This window comes from Carlito syrichta, unplaced genomic scaffold (assembly GCF_000164805.1).
Source record: "Carlito syrichta isolate Samal-C Ts95f unplaced genomic scaffold, Tarsius_syrichta-2.0.1 Scaffold312124, whole genome shotgun sequence".
Taxonomy (NCBI): Eukaryota; Metazoa; Chordata; class Mammalia; order Primates; family Tarsiidae; genus Carlito; species Carlito syrichta.
Window position 1 is genome coordinate 124,064 of NW_007256220.1, and position 22,227 is coordinate 146,290.

General features: G+C 55.7%; 1 protein-coding gene across 1 annotated transcript in view; it reads left to right on the forward strand.

Annotated features, from left to right (window-relative positions):
- Positions 1–4,279, forward strand: part of CD44 (CD44 molecule (Indian blood group)) — a gene marked incomplete at its 5' end in the record, with an annotated part of 63,160 nt that extends 58,881 nt beyond the window's left edge. The window contains 3 exons of the mRNA XM_021718360.1: positions 56–127; positions 962–1,040; positions 3,442–4,279. Coding sequence (XP_021574035.1) covers positions 56–127; positions 962–1,040; positions 3,442–3,646 — 356 coding nt within the window. The remainder of the gene's footprint in view (positions 1–55; positions 128–961; positions 1,041–3,441) is intronic.
- Positions 4,280–22,227: the final 17,948 nt, after the last annotated feature.

Here is a 22,227-nt window from a genome sequence, read left to right on the forward strand (position 1 = left end):
CAGGCCCTGGAGATTCTGCTTTTCAGACTCGGTTGACAGAGGTTGCTTTCCCCAGGACACTCAGGTGGGAGCCGAAACGGCGGGGCAAGCACGACCTCCGGACCTGCCAGGAAGCCCCAAATTCCAGGTGAGTCTCGGACAGTGAGGCAGAAACAGGTGCTGGAAGCAGGTGTCTCGAAGGGCCGACCGGGAAGGAGAGGCCCCCGAGGGTGCACCCTCCCAGACACCCGGCCTGCAGGCGCCTCTGCACGTCAGAGGATGAGTGAGCCACCCTCGTGCTCCATGGTAAAGATGGCACGCACTTCCCAGGAAACAGGCTAGGCTGAGTTCAGATCTGTCCTGGCCCGCCCAGGGAAGTGAGAGGACTTCCTACCCCACCCTGCGTCCCCTGGGAGTGCAGAGTGTAGTGCAGTGGTGCACTCACAGCCACTGCAGCCTCGACCTGCTAACTCAGGAGATCCTTCCGCCTCAGCCTTCCAAGTAGCTGGAACTACAGGTGCACGCTATCATGCCCAGCTAATTCATTAATTTATTGTAGATATGAGGTCTCACCATGTTGCCAGGCTGGTCCCGGACCCGTGGACTCAGGCAGTCCTCTCACCTCAGCCTCCCAAAGTGCTGGGATGACAGGCTTGAGCCACCATGCCCAGCCTTATCTATTTAATAGTATCGCACCAGAGGCTTCTACAAGTCTCCACTGGTCACTCTGCACTCTTTTGGAAACATATGCCTCCCAGAGGGACTTGAAAATCCCGATTGATGATAAAAGATTCAAGCAAGACCTGTCGGATACATGCAGCAAAGTTGCATTTCCAGAGTTGTCTGCCGAGGGCCGGGCCCATGGTCAGACCTCTCTGCGGTAGCACTGTGGTCCTGGTCTGGACAGGGTCAGTTGGAGACATGCGCTTCAGTTTCTGTGAGTGTGTTTTGAAGCTCATACGTGTCTCCTTACTCATTCCAGAGTGGCTGATCATCCTGGCAGCCCTGCTGGCCCTGGTGCTGATCCTGGCCGTGTGCATTGCTGTCAACAGTCGCCGCAGGTAAGGGGGTCCCCAGGAAAGAGGTCATCGGGATGTGACTTCCAGCCTGGAGCTCAGGGTCGCCCTGCACACCTGGGGGTGTGTCGGAATAGCAGAACCTTGGCCCAGAACCTGTGTCAGAGTGTGCGGTCTGGCAGGATTCCTGCCAGCAGACAGGGCCAAGCACAGGCGCAGGTGAAGGAGCCCTCTGGAGACCTGCGCGGTTCACAACACTGCTTCTAAGCAGTGGCTGAAGCTTGTGAGGTTTTAAGCTTTTTCAGGGTTGAGAGATGGTCTGGGGAGGGCTGTGAACTGCCTCTCCAGGAAGGCCCGTGCGAGCATACATGCATCAATGGTTCATTAGGCAGATAGGAACGCATTCGCATTCTTTTTATTTATTTTTGAATTGGGGTCTCACTCTATCGCAGGCTGTGGTGCAGGGGCACACTCACAGCCACCGCAGCCTCCACCTGCTGGACTCAGGCAGTCCTTCTGCCTCAGCCTCCTGAGTAGCTGGGACTACAGGCACACGCCACCATGCCAGGCTAATTTTTTTTATCTTTTGTAGAGACCGGGCCTTATTATGTTTCCCAGGCTGGTCTCAAACTCTTGGGCTCAAGCAGTCCTCCTGTCTTGGCCTCCTGCTGGGATGACAGTCATGAGCCAGTGCACCTGGCTTAAAGGTACATTATTTTTCTCTGAGCAGTCACAGAGGAACAGTAACCCTTTGGTGAATGTCCCTTGAGAGGGCTCCTTAGAAAGCAGAAGAATCTACTTCTCAAGCAAGGCTCCTCCACGGCACCCCTAGACCTGTCTCCCAGGCCAGGAAGTGCCCCAAAAGATGCAGATTGCAAATAGTGCCTGAAGCCAGGACAAGTTAGTAAAGTGCTGTCTCAGGGCCTGGGGCCATGTTGGGCTGCACCTCTGAAGGCGGATTTTAAAAGGTCATCCTGAAAGCTGATTGAGTGAAGGACAGAACAAGGGAAGCAGATCCAACAGCCCTGGAAGGCTCCTGGGATTAAGTGGAGAGAGTGTTTCCAGCTGAATGTAGATAGCATGGCTGGGAGAGCGCACAGAGAGTCTTTGTGCTCCGGGCCCTGGGATCACTCCGCTCAGTTACATGTGAATTTCCTGTTCTTGGGAATCAGCCCTTTCGCTCCAGGCTCTGGAACGCACCACACACTGCAGCCCCCTGCCTGGGTCCCCATAGAAACACTGGCCAGTGGCTATCACCCTGGAGCAGCTGGAGCCCACATAGTGGCTGGGTACCTCTCAATCACGCCCTCCTGTCTCCTGGAGAAAGGTCTCATGGCCACACCCCCACCTCTGTAAGGCCAGCAGCCAGCATCACCCTAGCAGCTGGCAGACAAGGGCACGTGGCCCAGCACCACCGGCCTCTCCCCGGAAAGTGGCTGCGTGGCTCGCAGATGACCATGTCCTCATGTGCTTGCCGCACCGCAATAATAGACTCACTTGCTGGATGCCAGGCTCGGTGTCCGGGGCTCTCACCGTTCTGTGGCACTGGTCCTCTTAATAGCCTGTGCTGCTCATGTGAACCTGCATCTCAGAGAGGTTCAGGGAGTTGCCCCAGGTCACCAAGCAGTAAGGTCTCAGTGCTAGGCCTGCCCAGGCTCCCCTCATCCACACCTGCCACCTCTGTGGGCTCTGTTAACGCCCTCTGCACCCATGCAGCCACTGCCCGGGTCAAGCACCCTTCCCTCTGCCCTGTCAGTGTCATGCCAGAAGAGCCAGGATCTGCCCTTCTGGAGGGGGAGGATTTCTCTTTCCCCAAACAAGCGATGGCGGCTGAGGACCTTGGCAGTCCTACTGGGAGCGGCCACGTCTGTGGCCAGGAGAGGTCTGGTCTCCACCACCGACGCCCAGTGGCAAGTGGGCCACTCTGGCTTCACAGTGTCCAGAATGCTGTGAGCATCCACAGAGCTGGGCAGAGCCAGACTTTGTCACACAGGCCCTGGTCTGAGTGTTGGCTCTATCATCCTTGCTCCTTGTGTGACAACTCGGACCGGTTCTGTAACAGGGGTGACACCAACTCTGTGGGCTTGTTGTGAGAGCCACAAAAGCTCACAGCAATGCAACGGGGCTTCCACTGAGCATGGTCTGACTGCACACATGTGGCTCTGATGTGTCACCAAAGCAGGAGGCGCTGCGACAGGCGGGGGGATGAGGCCACGACAGTGCCCGGCTGTCGAGGGTCAGTGAGACGAAGCAGGGAGGTGCTGGGTGAGGGCACATACCAGGACCAGGGAGCCCCAGCACTGCCCGTGGCCTGCCCGTGGCCCTGCCCATGGCTCTTTCTGTGGCCTTGCTTGTGGCTCTGCATGTGGCGCTGCCCATGGATCCCCCCGTGGTACTGATGCCCGAGGCGTAGCTCCCTTCTCACATGGTATCTTGACGTTGTCAGGTGCGGGCAGAAGAAGAAGCTGGTGATCAACAGTGGGAACGGGGCGGTGGAGGACAGGAAGCCGAGCGGCCTCAATGGGGAGGCCAGCAAGTCCCAGGAGATGGTGCACCTGGTGGCCAAAGAATCCTCTGAAAGCCCAGACCAGTTCACGAGCGCCGACGAGACGCGGAACCTGCAGAACGTGGACATGAAGATTGGGGTGTAGCCACACGGAGACCTGACCACCCGGGGCTGGGACACTGAACAGATGCAGCGTGCTACTGATCATTCTGCTGGGAATCTTGTTTAGCATACAGTTTTCTACTCCCTTGTGTCTTTTTGTGTGTCTTAAAGTCAGATCCAACCTGAAAACCAGCACTGCTTTCTGAAACGAGGCCCGTTCGTGGTGCTGCCATTCCGGTCCCACCCAGAGTCCTCCTGCACCCTTAGCGTGCATACGTGGCTGCTAACAAAAGCCACAGGTACAGCTTCTGGGTCCCCTGCTTCCCCCACCTGCTCCCAGGTAACAGCCACCAGTGGGGGACGCTTCCCAGGGCTAAGCGGGTCCCTGGGGGACGCCCAGTGGGCTCCTTCTGCCCTCGTGTTCCCTGGGCATCACTTTCTGGTGGGGGAGGGGCGAGTGGACACAGCCCCTTCAGCAGACCCTCCGGAAAACTTCAGACATATCTGGGAGACATCCAAAGGGCGAAGCTATTTATGCATAGTCAGCTATTTATCTGTGTTTTCGAAATATTCAACCCCGGCCAGAGGTCCTTGGACCCACATGATTTTTATAAGTGACCTTGTCAGAGGCATAAAAGAGTTCAAGCTCATTCCTAATAAACATCTATGCTTCTTCCATCTTGACCTTGTGCTGTGGTCCTTCTGCGTCTACACCAGCACGGTCTGGGCCCTGGCAGCTCCCAAGAAAGGCCTGAGATGGGAGGAGCCCCCAGCCACTCAGCCACCTCCCACAGAAGACCGGGGTACCACACGAGGCTAGGCTTCAGGCTGTTCAAGGGTTCTTCCCTGGCCAGATGGTCAGCAGAGGGGCCTCAGCCTCTTTGGGGGTGCAGCAACCACTGTCCTCTCCCGTGACATGCTTTGAAAAGCCACATTCAGTTTGCACGACTGTCATTCAGGGATTCCGTTGCAGTGACCCTACAGTGCTCTCCGAGACTGCATGGACTCCTAATGAAGAGACAAGCCAACGAGGGTGAAAGGCGTGGTCTGTGGCCAGCTGCCTGGATGGCTTGTGGGGAGACACTTAGATTCCGCGTGACCAATTCATGATGGCATTTGCAAACACCTGAACAGACCTGTGCTGCCCCCGTGCACGTGCAGCTAAGAACCAGACAAGCGGCTGGAGGTCCCTCGAAAGGAGGGCTTCCGGGTATCGAAAGCTCAGCAGCAAATTCATGACCTTGCGAGGGAGTCATGACGCATCCTCTCGCCCACATCCCCCCCTTGACAGTCCTTGGGGCATCGGCCTTCGGTCAGGATGTCCTGCAAAGGCTACTTGTAGAAGTCAGACTCCCCTGAGGAAGGGTTCTTGCGAAATGGGACGCCCACGCTCCAGCACCCATGAGCATCTCTTGCTGCCTAAGCGGACGAGCTGCTTCCCGGGCAGCATCTCCCTGGCCACAGCGCGAGAAGGAGGAGAGCTCCCACTTGAGTCAGGGCGTGCTCTGTGCAGCCAACAGGGGGAGACTTTTAACGCAGAGACACCAGCTGTACACGCTCATTTCACCCATTGCCCATGCTGTCTGCCCTCCCAGCCCCCTACCCCGCACCTACACCTTGAAAATCCTCCTTGCTTTCCCCTTTCTCCTCCAGCATCACCAGCCAGTTCCGTCTCCATGGTCCATTCTTCTCTCTCCCTTCTTCTTGAGTTAAAATGGCGCTGGGCCACACCATGTGTCACTGCCATCTGTGTTAGACTGCCCTGTCCTCGCGAGCACCCCTGGCCTGCCACTGGCACAGATGACTCTGCTTGGGCTCAAACACAAGTGCAGCAAGTCACCCTGGGCCAGGCAAGGGAGCACTCTGCTGGGATCTGTGTCCCCCCGATTCTCTCTGCAGGCTGGGAGGAGTGTCCGCCCCTCTGGACAGCTCCACAGGTAGGCTGGCCCGGCAGATGCCTTCCTGTTTTATCTTGGATATTATTGTTGTGGTCCCTCACGTGGATTCACCTCTGTTCTCAAGAGACATCGAGGGTGGAATCGGTTTCCGGCCCTTGGTCACCATCCGTGGGGGCTGGTCGTGCCTTCGAGACACCCTGCAGTGTGCGGCTGTTGGGCAGGGCTGGAGCCTCACTGCTAGGCTCAGGGCTGCCAGGCACAGCTGGGATTCGCCAGGTGACTTGGGCGCTGCCAGGACAGGGGGCCTTGTCTCTAAAAGTGAAGGGCTGGCATTTAATGGCCTTGCAAAGCAGCCTGAGAGCCCAAGGTGTTGTTTTCCTGCAACTGTAAATCTGTGCTGTGTCCTGAGGGCGTCCCTTAAAGGAGCCCCGAAAACCTCTCCGTGCCTCTCCTGGCCTGGCAGAGTGGATTTCCCAGCAGAGCCGCTGAGCTCCAGGTCACCAAGGACGGGCTTTGCAACCAGTGTTCTCTCGGGCAGTCACACGGTGGGTAGAGGGTGGGACAGGAGCCGCGGGGTTATGAATGAACTTGAGATCTGGAACGACACAGTCCAAGAACCTCTGCGCAGGGTGTGTCACTTGGTGAATCATCGATGTTCTGAAGAAAGGCTCATTGTGTGCATGACTGTGCCGTGCCCTTGTGACCAGCGCCTTTCCAAGTTCGCCGTCCTTGCCTCCTGGGTACTTTCTGATGAGCTCTTGTCATGAGGGGGCGTGCCCATGCTGCTCAGGTAAAGGCACTGGCTGGAGAGCACAGAAGGCCAGCATTGGGGGCAGAAGGAGGTGGGTTTAGCGTCTGTCGTGTGCAGGCAGGAATGTATCCACACAACACACACACGCACGCGCGCGCGCGCGCACAGAGACGCACACACACAGCACAGGCACACACACAGCAAGATACATGCAGTACAAACACGCACCGAGCCACATGCACACACACCAGCCTGTGCAGCTTGGGGTAAGGAGGTCTGGGCCCCTCCTGCCTCCCTTTTGGCTGTTTTCCAAGGCTTTCATCTCGTGGGGCAGGATGGAGGTGAGGCCCCTGCTTCTCAGGGTATTTCTGCTCCCAGGATCCGTGGTCTGGTCTGGCTTTGTCCCATTGGAGCCATTGCCAGATCCTGCTCTGCGACTCTGGAGCTCCAGCCGGATGCAGGGAAGGTCCACGGAGTCTGCCTCCGTCTCCACCTCCGCCTCTGCTCGCAGAGCCTCTGGACCCTCTCTGGGGGCCATGGGCCTCCTCCTTTGGGATGGCTCAGCCTCACTCTCACTGGCCCGTCGTTCCTGGCGCATGAGAAGCACGTGGCTTTCCAAACGAGGGGCACCAGAGGGGAAACAGCCCCTCTGGGAGAGGCTCCGGGTGTGTCCGGCCGCTGCCTCTGCACAGTTGCAAACTCCCGAGGCCCCAGACAGCTCAGATTCGGGGGTGCGATGGCTCAGCCCAGGCCCGTTGGCTGTGTCATCAGCGTCTCTCGGGCCCCGGGCAAACCGGAACCGCTGCCATCTGCAATGCTCTGCCACCTGCTAGAGGGGGTGAAGGCCTCACGGATGAAGAGTCACTGCCACTCAGCCCCCAGCGACACGAGAGGACACCTCCACACCATGAGACACGCTCCACGTCACAAGAGCTGGTGCAGCCCCAGAGGCAGAGTGAGCGGCGGCCTTGGAGGTCAGAGTGACCTCAAGTCTCTGCATGGACTGTCGTGACGTCCAGCCCATTCTCTCGGCTAAAAGCAGCTACGTCTCTTGGCCTGGGGCCTGACCAGCTCCAGGTACCCACAGCTGAGAAGAGGGACAGGTTTTTAAGAGGCTGTGGTGTGGTTGTTGGCGCGTGGGGCTGACAGAGTCAGACATATGCAAACAAGCCAGCAGAGATGCTGACAGGAGTGATGCCCAAGACGCCCAGGTGAGTCGGCAAGCCCAGCTCAGACGTTATCAGTGAGCCTCCCACAGGCAGGCCTGGGTAGTCAGGGGACAGGTAGCCAGACATCTGGACACCGTCCTATCGGTACAACCACACACTGAACAGAATTCAGGCCCAGACCGGGCATGGTGGCTCAGCCTGTAATCCCAGCACTTTGGGAAGCCGAGATGAGAGGATTGAATGAGCCCAGGCATTCGAGATCAGTTTGGGCAACTTGGTGAGACCTCGTCTCAAAAATAAATCACAAAAACTAGCTGGGCTTGGTGGTGTGCATCTGTCGTTCCAGCTACTTGGAAGACTGAGGAAGAAGGATCGCCTAAGCCCAGCACATCGAGGTTGCAGGGGCCATGAGTGTGCCACTGCACTCCAGCCAGGGTGACAAGAGTGAGACTCCAACTCAAACAACAACAACAAAAAACTCAGACCCGATCTTGAAAGATGGACCTGCTGGCTACGAAGACTGAAAACAGGACACCAGGGAGTTACTGGGGACACCGAGGCACAGGGCACTAAGAAAAACTCAGCTAAGGAACAGCTGTCCCTACACTATTTCATAAGGTCCTCGAGACACTGAGACATGGTACTCTAAGAAAAAACACATTAAAAAACAGCTTTCCTATGATCTCAAAAATTCCTCGTGATGTTTAAAATAATACAAATTATAAAAAATAAAACTGGCCAGGTTTGGTGGCTCAGCCTGTAATCCTAGCACTTTGGCAGGCCGAGGCGAGTGGATTGTCTGAGCCCGCAGGTTCGAGACCCACCTGGGCAACTTGGTGAGACCTCGTCTCTACAATAAATCAAAAATTAGCTGGGCGTGGTAGCGTGTTCCGGCTACTTGGAAGGCTGAGGCAGAAGGATCACCGGAACCCAGCAGGTCGAGGCCGCAGTGTCCAGGAACGTGCCACTGCTCTCTAGTCTGGGCGACGGAGTGAGACTCAAAACAAATAAATAAATAAATAAATAAATAAAATAAAACTTGTCATCCAAACTTAGAAATGAGTTGCGTAACCATCATTTTGAAAATATATAAAACACTGCTCACAAAAGGTGATGTCCTTTCCCTTAAAGGACACCCGCGCTCTCTCTCGAATGTGTCTTTTTTCTCTCAAATGCACTGCAAACCCCCTCTACCTCTCGCTCTAAAATTCCTTTCTGCGTGAGCCAAGGACTCACCCCACACCACCCAACATCAAAACCACGGACCTCAACCAGAAAGCTGACTTCAAGACCCGAAATGAGCCCCAGGTCCTGACCTGTGAGCAGATCACCACTGAGGGGCCGATGGTGCCCAGGGCACTCTCAGGGTCATCACCGCATGTGGCCGGTACGGGGGCTTCCCAGGAGGTGGAATGAGGACCCGCAGTGGGGACAGAAGGGGAGGCCCACCCAGGGCAGTCAGAGTCTCCTCAAGAAGCCGGCCTTATCAGTGGCCTGAGGGCCTCTCGTTCTGCCCGTCAGGGTTTCGGGGCTCCATGGCTCAGTGACTCGGGAACTTTTGGGGGGTCCCCTCTCTAAACAGGAGCACCATGGTAACTGACAGTCTTGGCGCTTCTGTGGGAGCATGGGGGGTAGGACGGAGGAGCTGCAGAAGCCTTGTCACTCATGTCCACGGAAGCCACGACTGAACCATCTGTGGAAACACACAGACATCATGTGGAGGGACTGTGCGGAGGGGCCGTGACTGGGCGAGAATTTTCTGGGGTCTCCCTTGGGGTGGTGAGTGCATCCTGCGTGTGGGGAACTGTCACCAAACACAAGGTGACCAGAGAAGCAGACAGTAGAGATGTGTTTGTGCTGTTCACCAAGTGTTCCTGGCCCTCCCCTCCACTGCCCGCCTGGCCCTGCTGAGGGTGTGGCGGGATGGCATCTCATTCTCTCTTGACACGGGTTCTGGGGCCAGTTCCGGACCGTGGGCTGTGAGCCAAGGTGACATCTGACTGCCCACTGAGGACTTCTTGAGAGCTCCTTCCTTCTGCCCCCTCTGGCTCAGCAGCAAAAGCCTGTCTAAGAGAGTGGCTGCTTAGTCATCGGGGTCCTTGAGTGGCTTTGGCAACAGGACCCCCCAAAGCGAGACTGGTGTGAGCCCATCATAATCCTGTCTTGCCGAAGCTGCTGACGTTCAGGTGCTGCTTGTCCCTGCAGCAAGACTCGGCCCATCCTGACTGATAGCTTTCAGGATAGCAGGTCTAGGTCAGACGTCAGTCACTGACTCCCCTTTCCTTTGCTGTCACTGACGACACTTCTGATTCTTTCCTCGTGAGCCAGGTCAGGCCGGAGAACCCACCCCACTGCCAGCTGATCCGCGTGGACACTCAGGATGACACTCCTTGGCCCAATGACTTAGGAAAGGCTTTAGGGGAGAGAGGAGTCTGTCCTGCCTTGTAGACCAACGACCACAGGGGCGTGTGGGGACCGGGTACTCCCCAAGATCTCTTCCCTGCCAGATGGGGGTCCTGGTCCCAGGAGGAAGCTGAGTAGGTGATGCGGGCCCCAGGGAGGGGATGACAGCACGACCTGTCCCCCTCGAGTGCCCTGAAGGCCTGTGCAAGATAGGACTTCAAGAGTGGATGCCTGAAGACCTGCACTCAGCCCAGAGGCTCAGCCCCAAGAAACTGGGAACGGGGTGCCACTCTCTGTGGGTCTGTTTGGCAGAACAGAGCCAGGCTGGCGGGAAGCGTTGACACTGGAAGCACTGCCCCACCCACTGACTTCTTCTTGGGTGTGTATGTTTCCTTCTCTGGAAATAACTCTGAAGAATGGGAGAAGGACAGCATCCACCTCGCGGCGTTTAATGAGGATGAGACGTCTCAGCGCGCCTGTGAGCCTGCCACACGGGAGGCAGGTGGGGAATAGGGATGCAGGGACAAGGTGGGTGCTCTGCCCAGATCCTCTCCCGGGCAGGGCCGCTCCTCTGGCCGCCGCGTCGCCAGCTAACTGCCCAGGAACAGTCCTCTGCATGGAGAGCCGCTCCCGGGAGGCTTCGCCCCAAGCGCCCCCAGCAGGGATGGCCTGCTTCCTCCAGGGGAGACTCACCCTCCCCAAGACTGTCTTCTCACTCCGCCTCTCCCTCCTCATCCTGCCTCCCTGGGTCTTCTGGCGCTTCCTGGAAAGTCGGCCCTCACCATCACGGGCACCTGATTTCTGCCCCAGCTGGGCTTCTGGACCCGTCCGAGACAGTGAATAACTGCCATTATGCATCTGACTATTTGGCCACCACAGTAAACAGCAGACTCAGGACAGGCGGAGCCTGCAGGGGCCTCTCAGATGACTTGAGTATAGCCCATGGCGCCCTACGCAGACGCTCTCAAAGTCACTCCCGAGTTCTGCTCTTGGAACCTCAGAGAAGGCGAGCATCATCTGTGGAAGACAGGGCAACGAGAAGGGACGAGGGGAGGGGACGCTGTGGGGACAGTCCCGCGAGGGAGTTCAGGAGGGCCCTGCTTGGCTGGAGCCTTCCACGCAGCACCTGACTCAGGACACCTGCCTCAACTAGTGGACGCAGGTGGTGAGCCGGGACTCCCTGAGGGTTCTCCCATGAAGACAGGCTTGTGCTGTTTCCTGTGGGAAGGGCCACCCCAGGAGACCAGCCCAGCAGGAGGTCACTTGGGCCAGACCGAGATTCACTTCCTTTCCCGAAGAAAGCCAGCACCTTCCCTCCCTGCTGAGTGCCTGCGCCTTGGTAAGAAGCAGAGAGCACACATTTCGGGATGCCCAGAGCTAAGGATGGTTGTCTCAGGCTGGATCAGGAGAGGTCATGGGTCATCAGCAAAGCTCAGATTTTGGAGAGGAGAGCTAGCTGGGGGCTACGTGCTGGCATCTTGGCTGCTTCCAGCTAGGTCACTAGGAAGTTGCGGCTGATAATGCCAAGGACGATGATGACAGTGCTGATAACTATCATTGACTGAACCTGACGAGGTGCCAAGGACTGTGCTAACTCCTTTGTGGCTGTCCTCTCGGCCAAACCTCTGTCTCACAGGTGTGACGGCCGGATTCCACAAAGAATGTGAGGCTAAGTGAACCATCCGGTGGCCCATCGCTGGAAACGGGAGAGAACCAGGATTTAACCTTGGCTTATTCAAATCTGGGCATGAGTTCCCTCGAACTGCTCTGAGGTCCTTTGTGGCCTTAGGATCGGCAGTGGTCTCCATCCTCATGACCAAGATGAAAAAGAGTTTGGGGTCAGGTGGGGTAGGGAGACTGTCTTCCAGCTAAGCTGTCCACTCAGAGGAGGGCGACCGGGAGATTCTGCGGCTCCACCCTCTGCGAGCAGGTCATTGCCCAGGCCTGGAAAACATCTGCGAAGTGACAGAAGCTGCTGGAGAATTCCAGGAGGTCCAGGCCATGAAGACAAAGGAGGAAGACACAGAGGCCTGCAGTTCTATATTCACTTATTTTGCCTTAACTGGAGGCCACTGGGTTCTTCCAGACAATATTTGGAAGGCCAGAACCTGACGACCTCACTAACAGACAAAAAAGCTTTTGAGATTTTGCATATCTGTTCCTCTGGTAAAAAGAAACAGGGATGGTGAGGTAACATTTTATTGGTCTGCTTTATGGAACCCTTCTGAGTTTGAAGTTTGAGAGTAAAAATGGTATTTATGCTCCATGGCTTTACTCTTTTTATATTCCCTCCGGACAAACCGTGTGGACCCAGTCAGTGTTCCTGACTTTGAACCTGACACTGGGGCTCAGCTTTTCTCACAATGACATGAGAATGAAATATGGGCTCTTATGCCTCAGTGGGGGATGAAGAATTGAACTTAGAAGTTACCGGAAAGACCAAGTGCTATAAGCTAGAAATGCTTGTGTTTTGTTGGGACCCCACAGCTCTCTCTCCTCGGTGACCCATGTCCAACACGGCATCACCACCCACACCTTTCTCTCTGGGCCTAAGGCGACAGTGAAGAAGATAGCTTCTCATGCAGGTCCCCGAGGTGCCTGCCTCTCTGTCACCCATGGCTCTTGGCTGTGCAGAGCCTGGCTTCCTGTTGATGTCACTGTGCCCAGAAGGAGGTGCCGGCACGGTTCAGCACCTTGGGTGGCAGGCCACACAGCTCTCCCTCTTCAGAGACACCGCCTTAGGCTCGGCAATCCTCCATCGCAGGACAGGGGCTGCCTGGACTGAATGTTTGTGCCGTGCATATGCCGAAACCCCCCAAGGTGATGGTGTTGGGAGGCAGGGCCTTTGGAAGGCAGTTGGGTCATGATAGGATGAGTGTGCTGGGAATGAGAGCTGAGAGCTCCCTGGCCCTTCTTCTGCCACACGGGAACACAGCGAGAGTGGGTGTCTGCAGCCAGAAGGGAGCCCTCGCCAGAACTGCCCATGCTGCCACCCTGGCCTGGGCTTCCAGCTTCCAGGGTTGTGAGAGATCGCAGTTGTTTATAAGCCACCTGATCCCTGACACCTGTTGTGGCTGCTGAGATGACTGGTTAGGGATGCCACTGAAGGGGCCCCTGGTAGGTAGACGGAGTTTTTGTGACTCCCTTTAACTTCCTTGGTCCAACGACAGTTCGCACAAAAGCCAACAGCCTGTGGACGTGGGGAGGCCTGCCAGACCCACATATTATTGCTTGAAGAAGAGATCCAAGACTAGTGGGCCCTGCTTAGCTCCCATCGGATGTGCACTCAAGGACCTATCCAGGGGGCCTGAGGACAGAAGCCTCAATGATCTTAAACTCCCCTCCTGAAAGCAGCCTGTTTGAGCCAGGCTCCGTATCCCTGTTGGAAGGATGAACTTCATAACACGGCCAGAGTGCACAGATCACTGGGGAACTGCCAGCAGTATGTGGATCCCTAGGGGATTACTAGCAGTGTGTGGATCACAATGGGATCACAAGCGGTGGGTGGACCCCTAGGGGATCACTAGCACTGTGTGGCTTTCCAGGGGATCACTCGCAGTACCTGGATCACAAGTAGAGTCTGGAGCAGTAGGAAATCGCTGGCAGTGTATGCAACACGAGTGGATCACTGGCAGTGCATGGATCCCGAACAGTGTATGGACCACCAAGGGATCACTAGGTCACAAGCAGTGTGTGGGTCACTAGGGATCAGTAGAAATGTGTGGGTCACTAGGAGATCACTCGCAGGACATGGATCACCAGGGGTTAAATAAAAGTGTACAGATCACTAATGGATCATTAGGTGTATGGACCACCAAGGGATCACTAGCAGCGCATGGATCACCAGGGGCTCACTAGCAATGGATGAATCATAGGAATCACCAGTAGTGTATAGATCACTAGGGGATCACTGGCAGTCTGTGAATCCCTAGCAGATTATTACTAGCAAGAGATGGATCACCAAGGGTTCACTAGTAGTGTGTGGATCTCTAGTGGGTCACCAGCACAGACGACTAGGGGATCCCTAGCAGGGCATGGGTCTCTCGTCAATCACTAGTGGTGTATAGACCACTAGTGACTTAGCCTAAGCTCGGATTATAGGGGACCATTAGCAGGGCATAGGTTGCTGCGGTGCCATGCGCAAGAGGGCAAGAGGTTTGCATAGGGGCTTTCCGGTCACACACATGCATCCTGCCTCGGCTGTGTCCGGGGGCTCATGCACGGAAGCCTCCTGGGTCACAAGCAGGAGACGGGACGAGAATGCTCACGGCAGCCGTGTGGAACAGAAGCACCCGGGAACAGCAAATCTCCGTCAGCATGAAGGGCATGGACTAGGCGTGATGGGATTCACAAGCTATCCTCTCATCACAGGACCATGAAGACAGATGAACCGTGGCCCCCTAACTCAGCACGGGTGGACTGAGAAGCACGATGTTGCCTAGGAAGAGAGCAGTCCAAAGAGCTACACGTGGCTGGGTCTGGTAGCTCAAGCCGTCGTCCCAGTGCGGGAATTGCCTGAGCGCACGGGTTCGGGAACAGCCTGGGCAGCTTGGTGAGACCTCAACTCTCCAATAAATCATCGCAGCACACGCCTGTAGTTCCGGCTGCTTGGAAGCCTGAGGCAGAAGGATCACTAGAGCCCGAGCAGGTCAACGCTGGGGTGGCTGTGAGTGTGCCCCTGCACTCCAGCCTGGGCGACGGAGTGAGACTCCAACTCAAAAAAAAAGTTACACATGGCATGGCACCATCTCACAAGGCCCAAACACAAGCAAAGCTGGCTAGGCATCTTTAGGGGATAAAACTTTTTAAAAAGCAAAAAAGTAATGCACATGGGACACTACTCAAGTGGAGATACCATTCGAGTGGCAGCTTCCTGGGGCGTAGGGATGAGCCTGGGAAAGGGACGGCCCTGGGTGGGTGCGTGGGGGACTCTCTGGGGACAAGAGGGGAGGGAAGGGATGGCCCTGGGGAACATGGCGGAGGGGGGAGAGGACTCCCTGGGTGGGGGGAAGGGATGCCCTTGGGGAGCCGCGGGTGACACCTCTGGGGAGCAGGGAGGAGGGGGAAGGGACGCCCTGGGGAGCCGGGAAGAGGGGGGAGGAGAGGCGCTGGGGAACAGGGAGGTGGAGAGGGAGAAGGGACAGCCCTGGGGAGCAGGGATCGGGGAAGGGATGCTCCCACCATGTCCCAGGGGGCAGGGAGGAGGGGGAGGGGACGCTCCCACCATGCTCTGGGTCTGTGCTGGGTGGTGGGCTCTGGGCTGCATTCCATGCGGCATCATGACCCCGATACAGGCTACACGGGCTCTTTTGTAGAGACAAGATGTGATGTTCAGGCAATAAGGTCGAGAAACAAAAACGAGCCTGTGGTCATGATGACTGATCTGGGGGAAAGAATTCTGATTTTAGAGTTCAAATGCTCAGGAATTATCCCATGTAAACTAATTGTGCACATGCCATGGCAACTTCCAAATTGCAGAGGGACTTGGGCACATCTGGGTGACCATCAGCGGCTGAGTGGGGATCAGAGCCCGTGTCACATCTGTCAGTCCACAACCACTCCTCCCATGCACATCCCCACATTTTCTTCTTCCCTTTTTTTAGAGGGTTGTTAAAAGCATGAGCTAAGGCCAAGTGCGTGGTGGCTCAACCTATCATCCCAGCACTTTGGGAGGCGGAGGCAACAGGACTGCCTGAGCTCAGGGATTTGAGACCAGCCTGGGCAACTTGGCAAGACCTCATCTCTACAATATAGTAAAACAAAAAAACATTAGCCGGACATGGTGGTGCACACCAGTGATTCTAGCTACTTGGAAGGCTGAGGCGAAAGGATTGCCTGAGCCCAGCAGGTTGAGGCTGCAGTGGCTGTGAGCATGCCCCTGCACTCCAGCGTGGGTGACAGAGTGAGACTCTCACTCAAAAAAAGGCACCAGCTACGTGGCTCTCACGATGGGTGAATGAAACACCTCTTATCCAGAAGAGAGGGGACCACACTCCCTGAATAGGCAAATTGAGTTTCTCTCCAGTCGAGTCACCCTGGAAGGGGTGGCTGATTTTGGCCAAACTAGTGTCCACACTGAAGTCTGATGTTCACCTTAACTCCCATCTTACCTGTTTGTTAATGCTAAAGGGAATGGCAGTTGGAAGTGATCCTAGGAGCTTATTTTCTGTCATTAAGATTTAATAACATTGAACGTGGACGGGATAGAGACTTGGCTCCAAGGGAAGAAAAAAGGTCTTTTCAAATGAAGTGTTCATTTTCAACAACTTAGATGAGTTGCTGGCATTGCTGAAAAGAGCTGTGATGTACCTCATCTATGTATCTTACTTCCTTAAATAAAATATTTGTCCTCTTTTCCCTTCGAGAAGCATGAGCGAAAACGAATCCTGGCCATCTCCCAGGGGGTCCTGGAGGATGGAGAGAGAGAATGCCCTTCCCCGGAGGCTCTCATGGCTGCACCTGTCCCTTTCACTGCATAAAAACCCCCACACTGAGTGTGCACCCACTGCCGAAGACCACTTGATGTCCGCAACTCACTTCCATAGTGATATTTTCTCCCATTCTAGAGGGAACTTTTGCTGTGTTGGACTTACCAGGAACCAGTATGTTTGCAAACTGACCTTTATGAATGATTTGAAGGGTTTCCATGGCCTGGAGCAATTCCCAACACTTTCTCTTTTTCTTCCTGGGTGCCTTGCGCCCCAGAAGCTGGGTGGAGCTCGGTGACTTGTCTCGGCCATGGAAAGACGTGTCGAAGGGAAGTGAGTGACACTCCAGGGGATCTTGAGAGCCAGCGTCAGGTCCGCTATGGCTTTTTCCTGCACTGGCGGCGGCAGAAGCTCAGGAATGGAGCCCCCTTCATGGGGCAGCACGGGGTGGAGTCCCCCAGACAACTGGTGATGGACGTGTCACATGACTTGGAAGCAAACTCGGATCGGTTCAGCCCTGAGACTTGAGGGCCAGCCCTTACGAGCTGATTCCCTGATTGCACGTGTTTTTGTACAACTTCCTACCTTGACATCATAAGAGGTGACTCTGTATATAGCTAGGTTTTCTAGAAAACACCCAACTGGATGCTATAGCCATCCATCCATCCATTTCTCCAAAAGGAATGCCAGCGCCCTTGGCTGTTGTACCCACGATTGGTCTACAGTGAGAAGTGAAGAAGAGGCAACAGCCAGGAGAAACTGGAATCCACATTTATTGATGAGGGATATATACACAGACGTTAAAACGCTTAGGGAAACATTGGACTCGTGGGTTACTTCCAGTATATAAAGAATGTCCAGTTATTTTACACGTGAAATGTTACAGTAGTCAGTCCACATTGCAAGAAAGCTTAGAAAGCTAACGATGAAAACAGAGCATCTCAACTACCCAAAACGTGCCTCACCAAGAAGGCGTTTCCTAGGACCACATAGAGGAGCTACTGAACAACTAGCTGAAGCTTTTACCTCGTCGGGGTCACCAGCCTTTACACACTATGTGCTGTGGGTGCTCTGTGCGACAAGACTTCAGACCAACGGGGACTGTGGATGTGAGGAAAACCACCATTCTCACCCTTCATTCTGACATCCAAGGAGCTTCCCAGACAGTCCTGTGTGGAGGCTCGCTTCTCTTCAGTGAGCCTTCCATCCTGGATTTGACGGGAGTCGAAGGAGCCGCATTCTTAAGGAAACACGAGCCTGTCTACCGCATCTCTCGCTCGCGCGTGGGAGGAGGCCCCTGCACATCAATGTGTGTCATGCCTCGGTGACATGCAGGCTTCTGGGAAAAGAGAGGGTCCTCATCGTTCCCACGCACGGCTGTCTCTGCTCTGTCCTTGGGAAGGAGAAAGGGGTGACAGGAACGACAGACCTCCCAGCATTATGGGGAGTGATAACGACATAGAAGGTATTGTAGGAGGCAAGGGTACGTTTGCCTTCGCAAATCTCAACTCCAAACGTTCAGAACACACACACAGAATACATGAGGTGCGGGAGGTCACACGCCCTCACCTATGTGGGACCTGTGCTTCTTCGGTCACCCTGCAGCCCCCAGCTGTGCATGGGCTGTCCCTGAGCTTCTGCCTTTTCACAGGCCGTGATGCAGCTTACAGCCCAGACTGTGCTTTTGTGGGGTTTTGCCCGCACGGCAGGAAGTCAGCCAACACTGCCCCCACACCCTGACTCGAGAGGCCAAGGGGGACGAGGCTCTTCGGAACTCACAAGCCATGAGCAGCGTGACACGAATATGGCTGGCACCGCCCGAGGACAGGACACTGGTTCGCGCGGGGCTAACCCGCCGTCTCTCTGAGCCCACCCACTGGGCGGAGGAGGGTGGAGACGACGGATGTGCTCACTGTAAATCTACCTGAGCCTCGCAGATCTGAGTCCCACAGCTGCATTCACTGTGGATCCCACGGAGGACGTGGGACGACCTTTCCCTAAGAACCAGGACACACCCAGCCCATCCCTGCTCTGAGTTGTGTATTTACAAAGGTGCTGGACAAACACAGACTCAAACAATCACCTGGACGGAGCACTCAGGGACACCCTTCACGTGCCCATACCCCGAACCCACAGAGAGAAAAGAAGAGATGACTGCCGGTGAGGCGTCTAAGGGGGTGAGGGAGGGTTTGCAAAACACCGGCCACGTGTCTACGGCACTTAGATGAAGAGCCAAAAATCACATATAAATTAAATGCAAGACATAGTTGCACCATTTCACTGAAATTACACCTAGACACGTACATCATAGCTATGCAGAGTGTGCAGGCACCGTTCCCCATGCGTGACTCAGGCGTCAGTGTGCACATGGGGGCTCATGCGTGGACAGCTAGCTGGACTTGACAACAGGTACAGTTATCGCCCATGGAGGGCACGACTAATCTGTTTGCTGAGTGGAGAGCAGGTTTGACTGCCTACCAGAGCTCTGTCTGCGTAGCCGATCCCTGCCGGACATGTGGTAGCAGTGCCAGCCCTGCCACCGCCTCGGAAAGCACGCGGGGTGGGAGGAAGACATCTTGGCTTTGCAGTGGCCGCTGTTTCACCTCTTGGGGAAATTCCATCGATCGTTATTTACCCAAGGACAGAACCAACCTGGGCGGCTTCGAAACCATTCCGGTGTGGTCCTGAGCCCCGCTCCGGGCCCCAGTGATACAGTATTGCTTCATAGCTGGTGCTAAAAAGGGTTTTTTGACCTTCTTAGAGAGCATGTGCTCAATCCATACAGCAATGTGACGCTAACCACGGTTCGCTTGGCAAGAAGCAACGGCAGAGAGGCTGCCCTGCTTTCCTCCCTAGCATCCACCTCTCTTCTTGGCAACCAACAGTCTTCCTGAGCCAATTTTACATGAACATTTAAGAAGGCCAGAGACATTCGGATCCAGAAATGGTCCCGCCATAATTACTGTGTCTTTGATAGTCTCAGAGAAAAGCAAAATGAGAATGCCCAGCTGGAAGAACAAGGCATGGTGTCAAAAGAAAAGAAAAGAAATCAGCACCATCCTTGCTTGGAAAGACGGGGGATGGAGACGCACATCCCAGCCAGCTCTGGGCCTTCAGGGTCACGCTGCTCATGGCATCACTAAGGACTGGGTTCTGAAATGTTTCCAGTGGGACGGTGTCATCAGAAACAATTGATAACTCTAAATCGCTGTAGAAACTGCTTGTGCTCTAATGAGTTATAATTCTACACGTGTGGCTATATAGAAAATACCATAAGAAAATTTCTGTCTGCAAAATCACAGATACTAAATAGATGAATTCAGTCTACACTGAGTTCTTTATGGTTTCTGAAGAATAGATACAAACTTCTAACCTTAATTAGTAAAGGCTAAATTAATTTTAAACACATCATGTCCAGGACTAGAAGTGCGTTTTCCAGTGTTCTTTATAAATAATAGTAAATAAGCTTGGGAACTGGTTTAAGAAAGAACGTAGGTGGGACTGGAGGGGTCCGTGGCCTTAGGGTACAATACTGATCAGAGGGCCATATATCGTCCCCGGTAACAGAGACTCTTACCAGGAAGCCAAAATACATCTGCTGGCAACAAGATCAGATCAGATTCACAGTTTGCCAGCTCTCTCCTCAAGCTGTAGAAAACAAATAGAAAAACAATATACAAAAATCCTCAAAAAAGTATTTTTTATGTACAAATCTCTGTAGCAATCAGATCTTCTGATCCATGCTGTGCAACTTGGGGGTGCAGTGCTGAGGTGATTCCAGGAGGAGGAGGGGGCTTCAGGCGACTTGTGGAAACGCCTAGAGCCTGAAGGAAAGAGACTCAGGGGCCTGGGGCCCAGAGATCACATGACTGGGAGTGCTCGAGGGTGTGCATGGGGTGGGGGAGAGCCAGAGGTGTGTGGCAGTGTCCTCGGCGGGCGGGTAGGCATCTGTCTGTCCCCAGGAGGGCAGCGGTCTCCCCAGGCAGGCAGACGGTGCGGTGCGGGAGAATGGACGGGGCCCTGGGGAGCTGGCCTCGAGGCGCCACCACAGGGGACGAGGACCGCTGACAGTGGGTTGCAGGTCCCAAGGCTCACAGGGGCTGGAGCGCCTGCAGAGGAGCGGGGCCTGCCCCGTCCTCCAGGACAAGCGCTGGCCCTTCACAGCTGCGAGTGGCAGACGTCTTTCTCTGCAGGACACCACCAGGGCCGCGGGAGGGCACAGCAGGTGCACGTGGCCTGGCGCTTGGGTGGGGCGGGGCTGACACAGAGCGGATGCCATCCAGGGGGATGCGGAGTTCGGGTGGCCTCCTTCCGGCCGGCCCTTGTCTGGACCGGTGGGGAGTGCCTGTTCCCTCACTCCTGCCTCGGATCTTCTGCACTCACGGGAAGGGCCAGTGGATAAGCATGCCCAACCCCGTAGTTCTGCTTTCCATCCCGCTGCCCGAAACCTCAAGTCGCCCACAACACAGCAAACACCAACCCTGCCCCGCCTGCCGCAGGAGCCTGGACCAGAAGCCAAGGTGTGACTGACGCCCGCTACAGCAGGACCAGAAAGCGCGAGGAGCTTGCCAGGCCCTGCTGGAGACGTGCCCCGCAGATCACACACTCATCCCCCGGAGACTCCCCAGGTGAGGCAGGTGGCCCGGATAGCTGGAAGACTCCATTACCGTAAGGCAGTGCTTCTCTGCCTGCAATGTGGCACCCACGGCAAAAGCAAACCAACACCCGGGCACCCTTCGGAGAAAGGACTGGGCCAGTGCGCAGGGTGGGTGCACACCTGAGGAGGGAAGGTGTCAGGACAGCCGCTGTGTCCACGAAGTCTTGCACCAAATTTCATGAGAGTGTTCAAGTGGCTGAGCGCCCATGCCGAGACGGTTCATCTGGAACATGTGCTGGCGTCCCAAACGCCGGTTGCAGTAACGCAGCCACCCTCCCCGCCTGTTGAGAGACGCCCATGAGACAAGGCCCGAAGCCAGTTTCCCTGGAAGAGATGAACGGACTGAAATGGGTTCTGCACGACCGTGGGGCTCACTGCTGTCCTTGGACTCAGAGCACTACAGGCAGCCTGGGCCGCAGGGAGCCTCTTGAGAAAGAAGCGAGCTGAGGGCACGGCACCATGGGCTCACGAGCCGGGAGGGGACTGGGGTCGTGAGTCCAACCCTTTGCTTTTCCTGTGGGAGAAAATGAGGCTTGGCAGTGACGTGGCAAGCCCCATGGCTGAAGGCTGGCTGGGCCGGTCCCACCCATATCCCCACCACCAACCCACGCTGCTTCTCAGCTCAGGGCTGTTGCCTGCACTATCTGTGCTGTGCCAGGAGGCTGGGCGCTGCTCAGTCAGGACGTCGGCACCCGTTCTCAGACGGACCTTCACACCAATGGGCGTGGCGTGCATTGAGCGGTCTCTTGGTGAGGCTGCCGCGGTAAGGGGAATGCTGGGACTGGTGAGGTGGAAGGGTGGGAGGTGGAGCGTCGGGTTGAATCCTCAGTGGAGTCTCACGAGCAGCGTGACACTTCCAGAGCGACAGCTTGCCTCTAGCGCCCGGCTGGTCAGCACTCCGTGCCCTTCTCTCTGTTGGCCAGAAGTGACTGCAGACCTTGAGATGGCCGACCTTGTCTGACCAGGTTGACCGAGCTGCCCCTGCGCTCTCTAGGACTCTGCGTTAACCTAATCTTCCTGCGCCCAGACGCCAGGATTCTTATTCAAATAATACGACAGTGGTGGGAAACCCACGGGGTACTTTTTCTTGGTTTGGAATGGCATGGCCCATCTGCAGCCCAGACCCCCGTGCAGCCGTGGACCTGGCGGGCAGCCAGGTCGGGACGCTGCCTCTGCCAGGGTCACGGCCGCCCCTTGCCGACATCGGAGCAGGCGAGGGCAGTGGAGACTTGATTTCCAGGAGTTGGGCCCCAGGGGACTTCACTCTGGGCATGCACATGTATTGCTGCTTTTCATGGGGAAACACTGCACAGGTGCC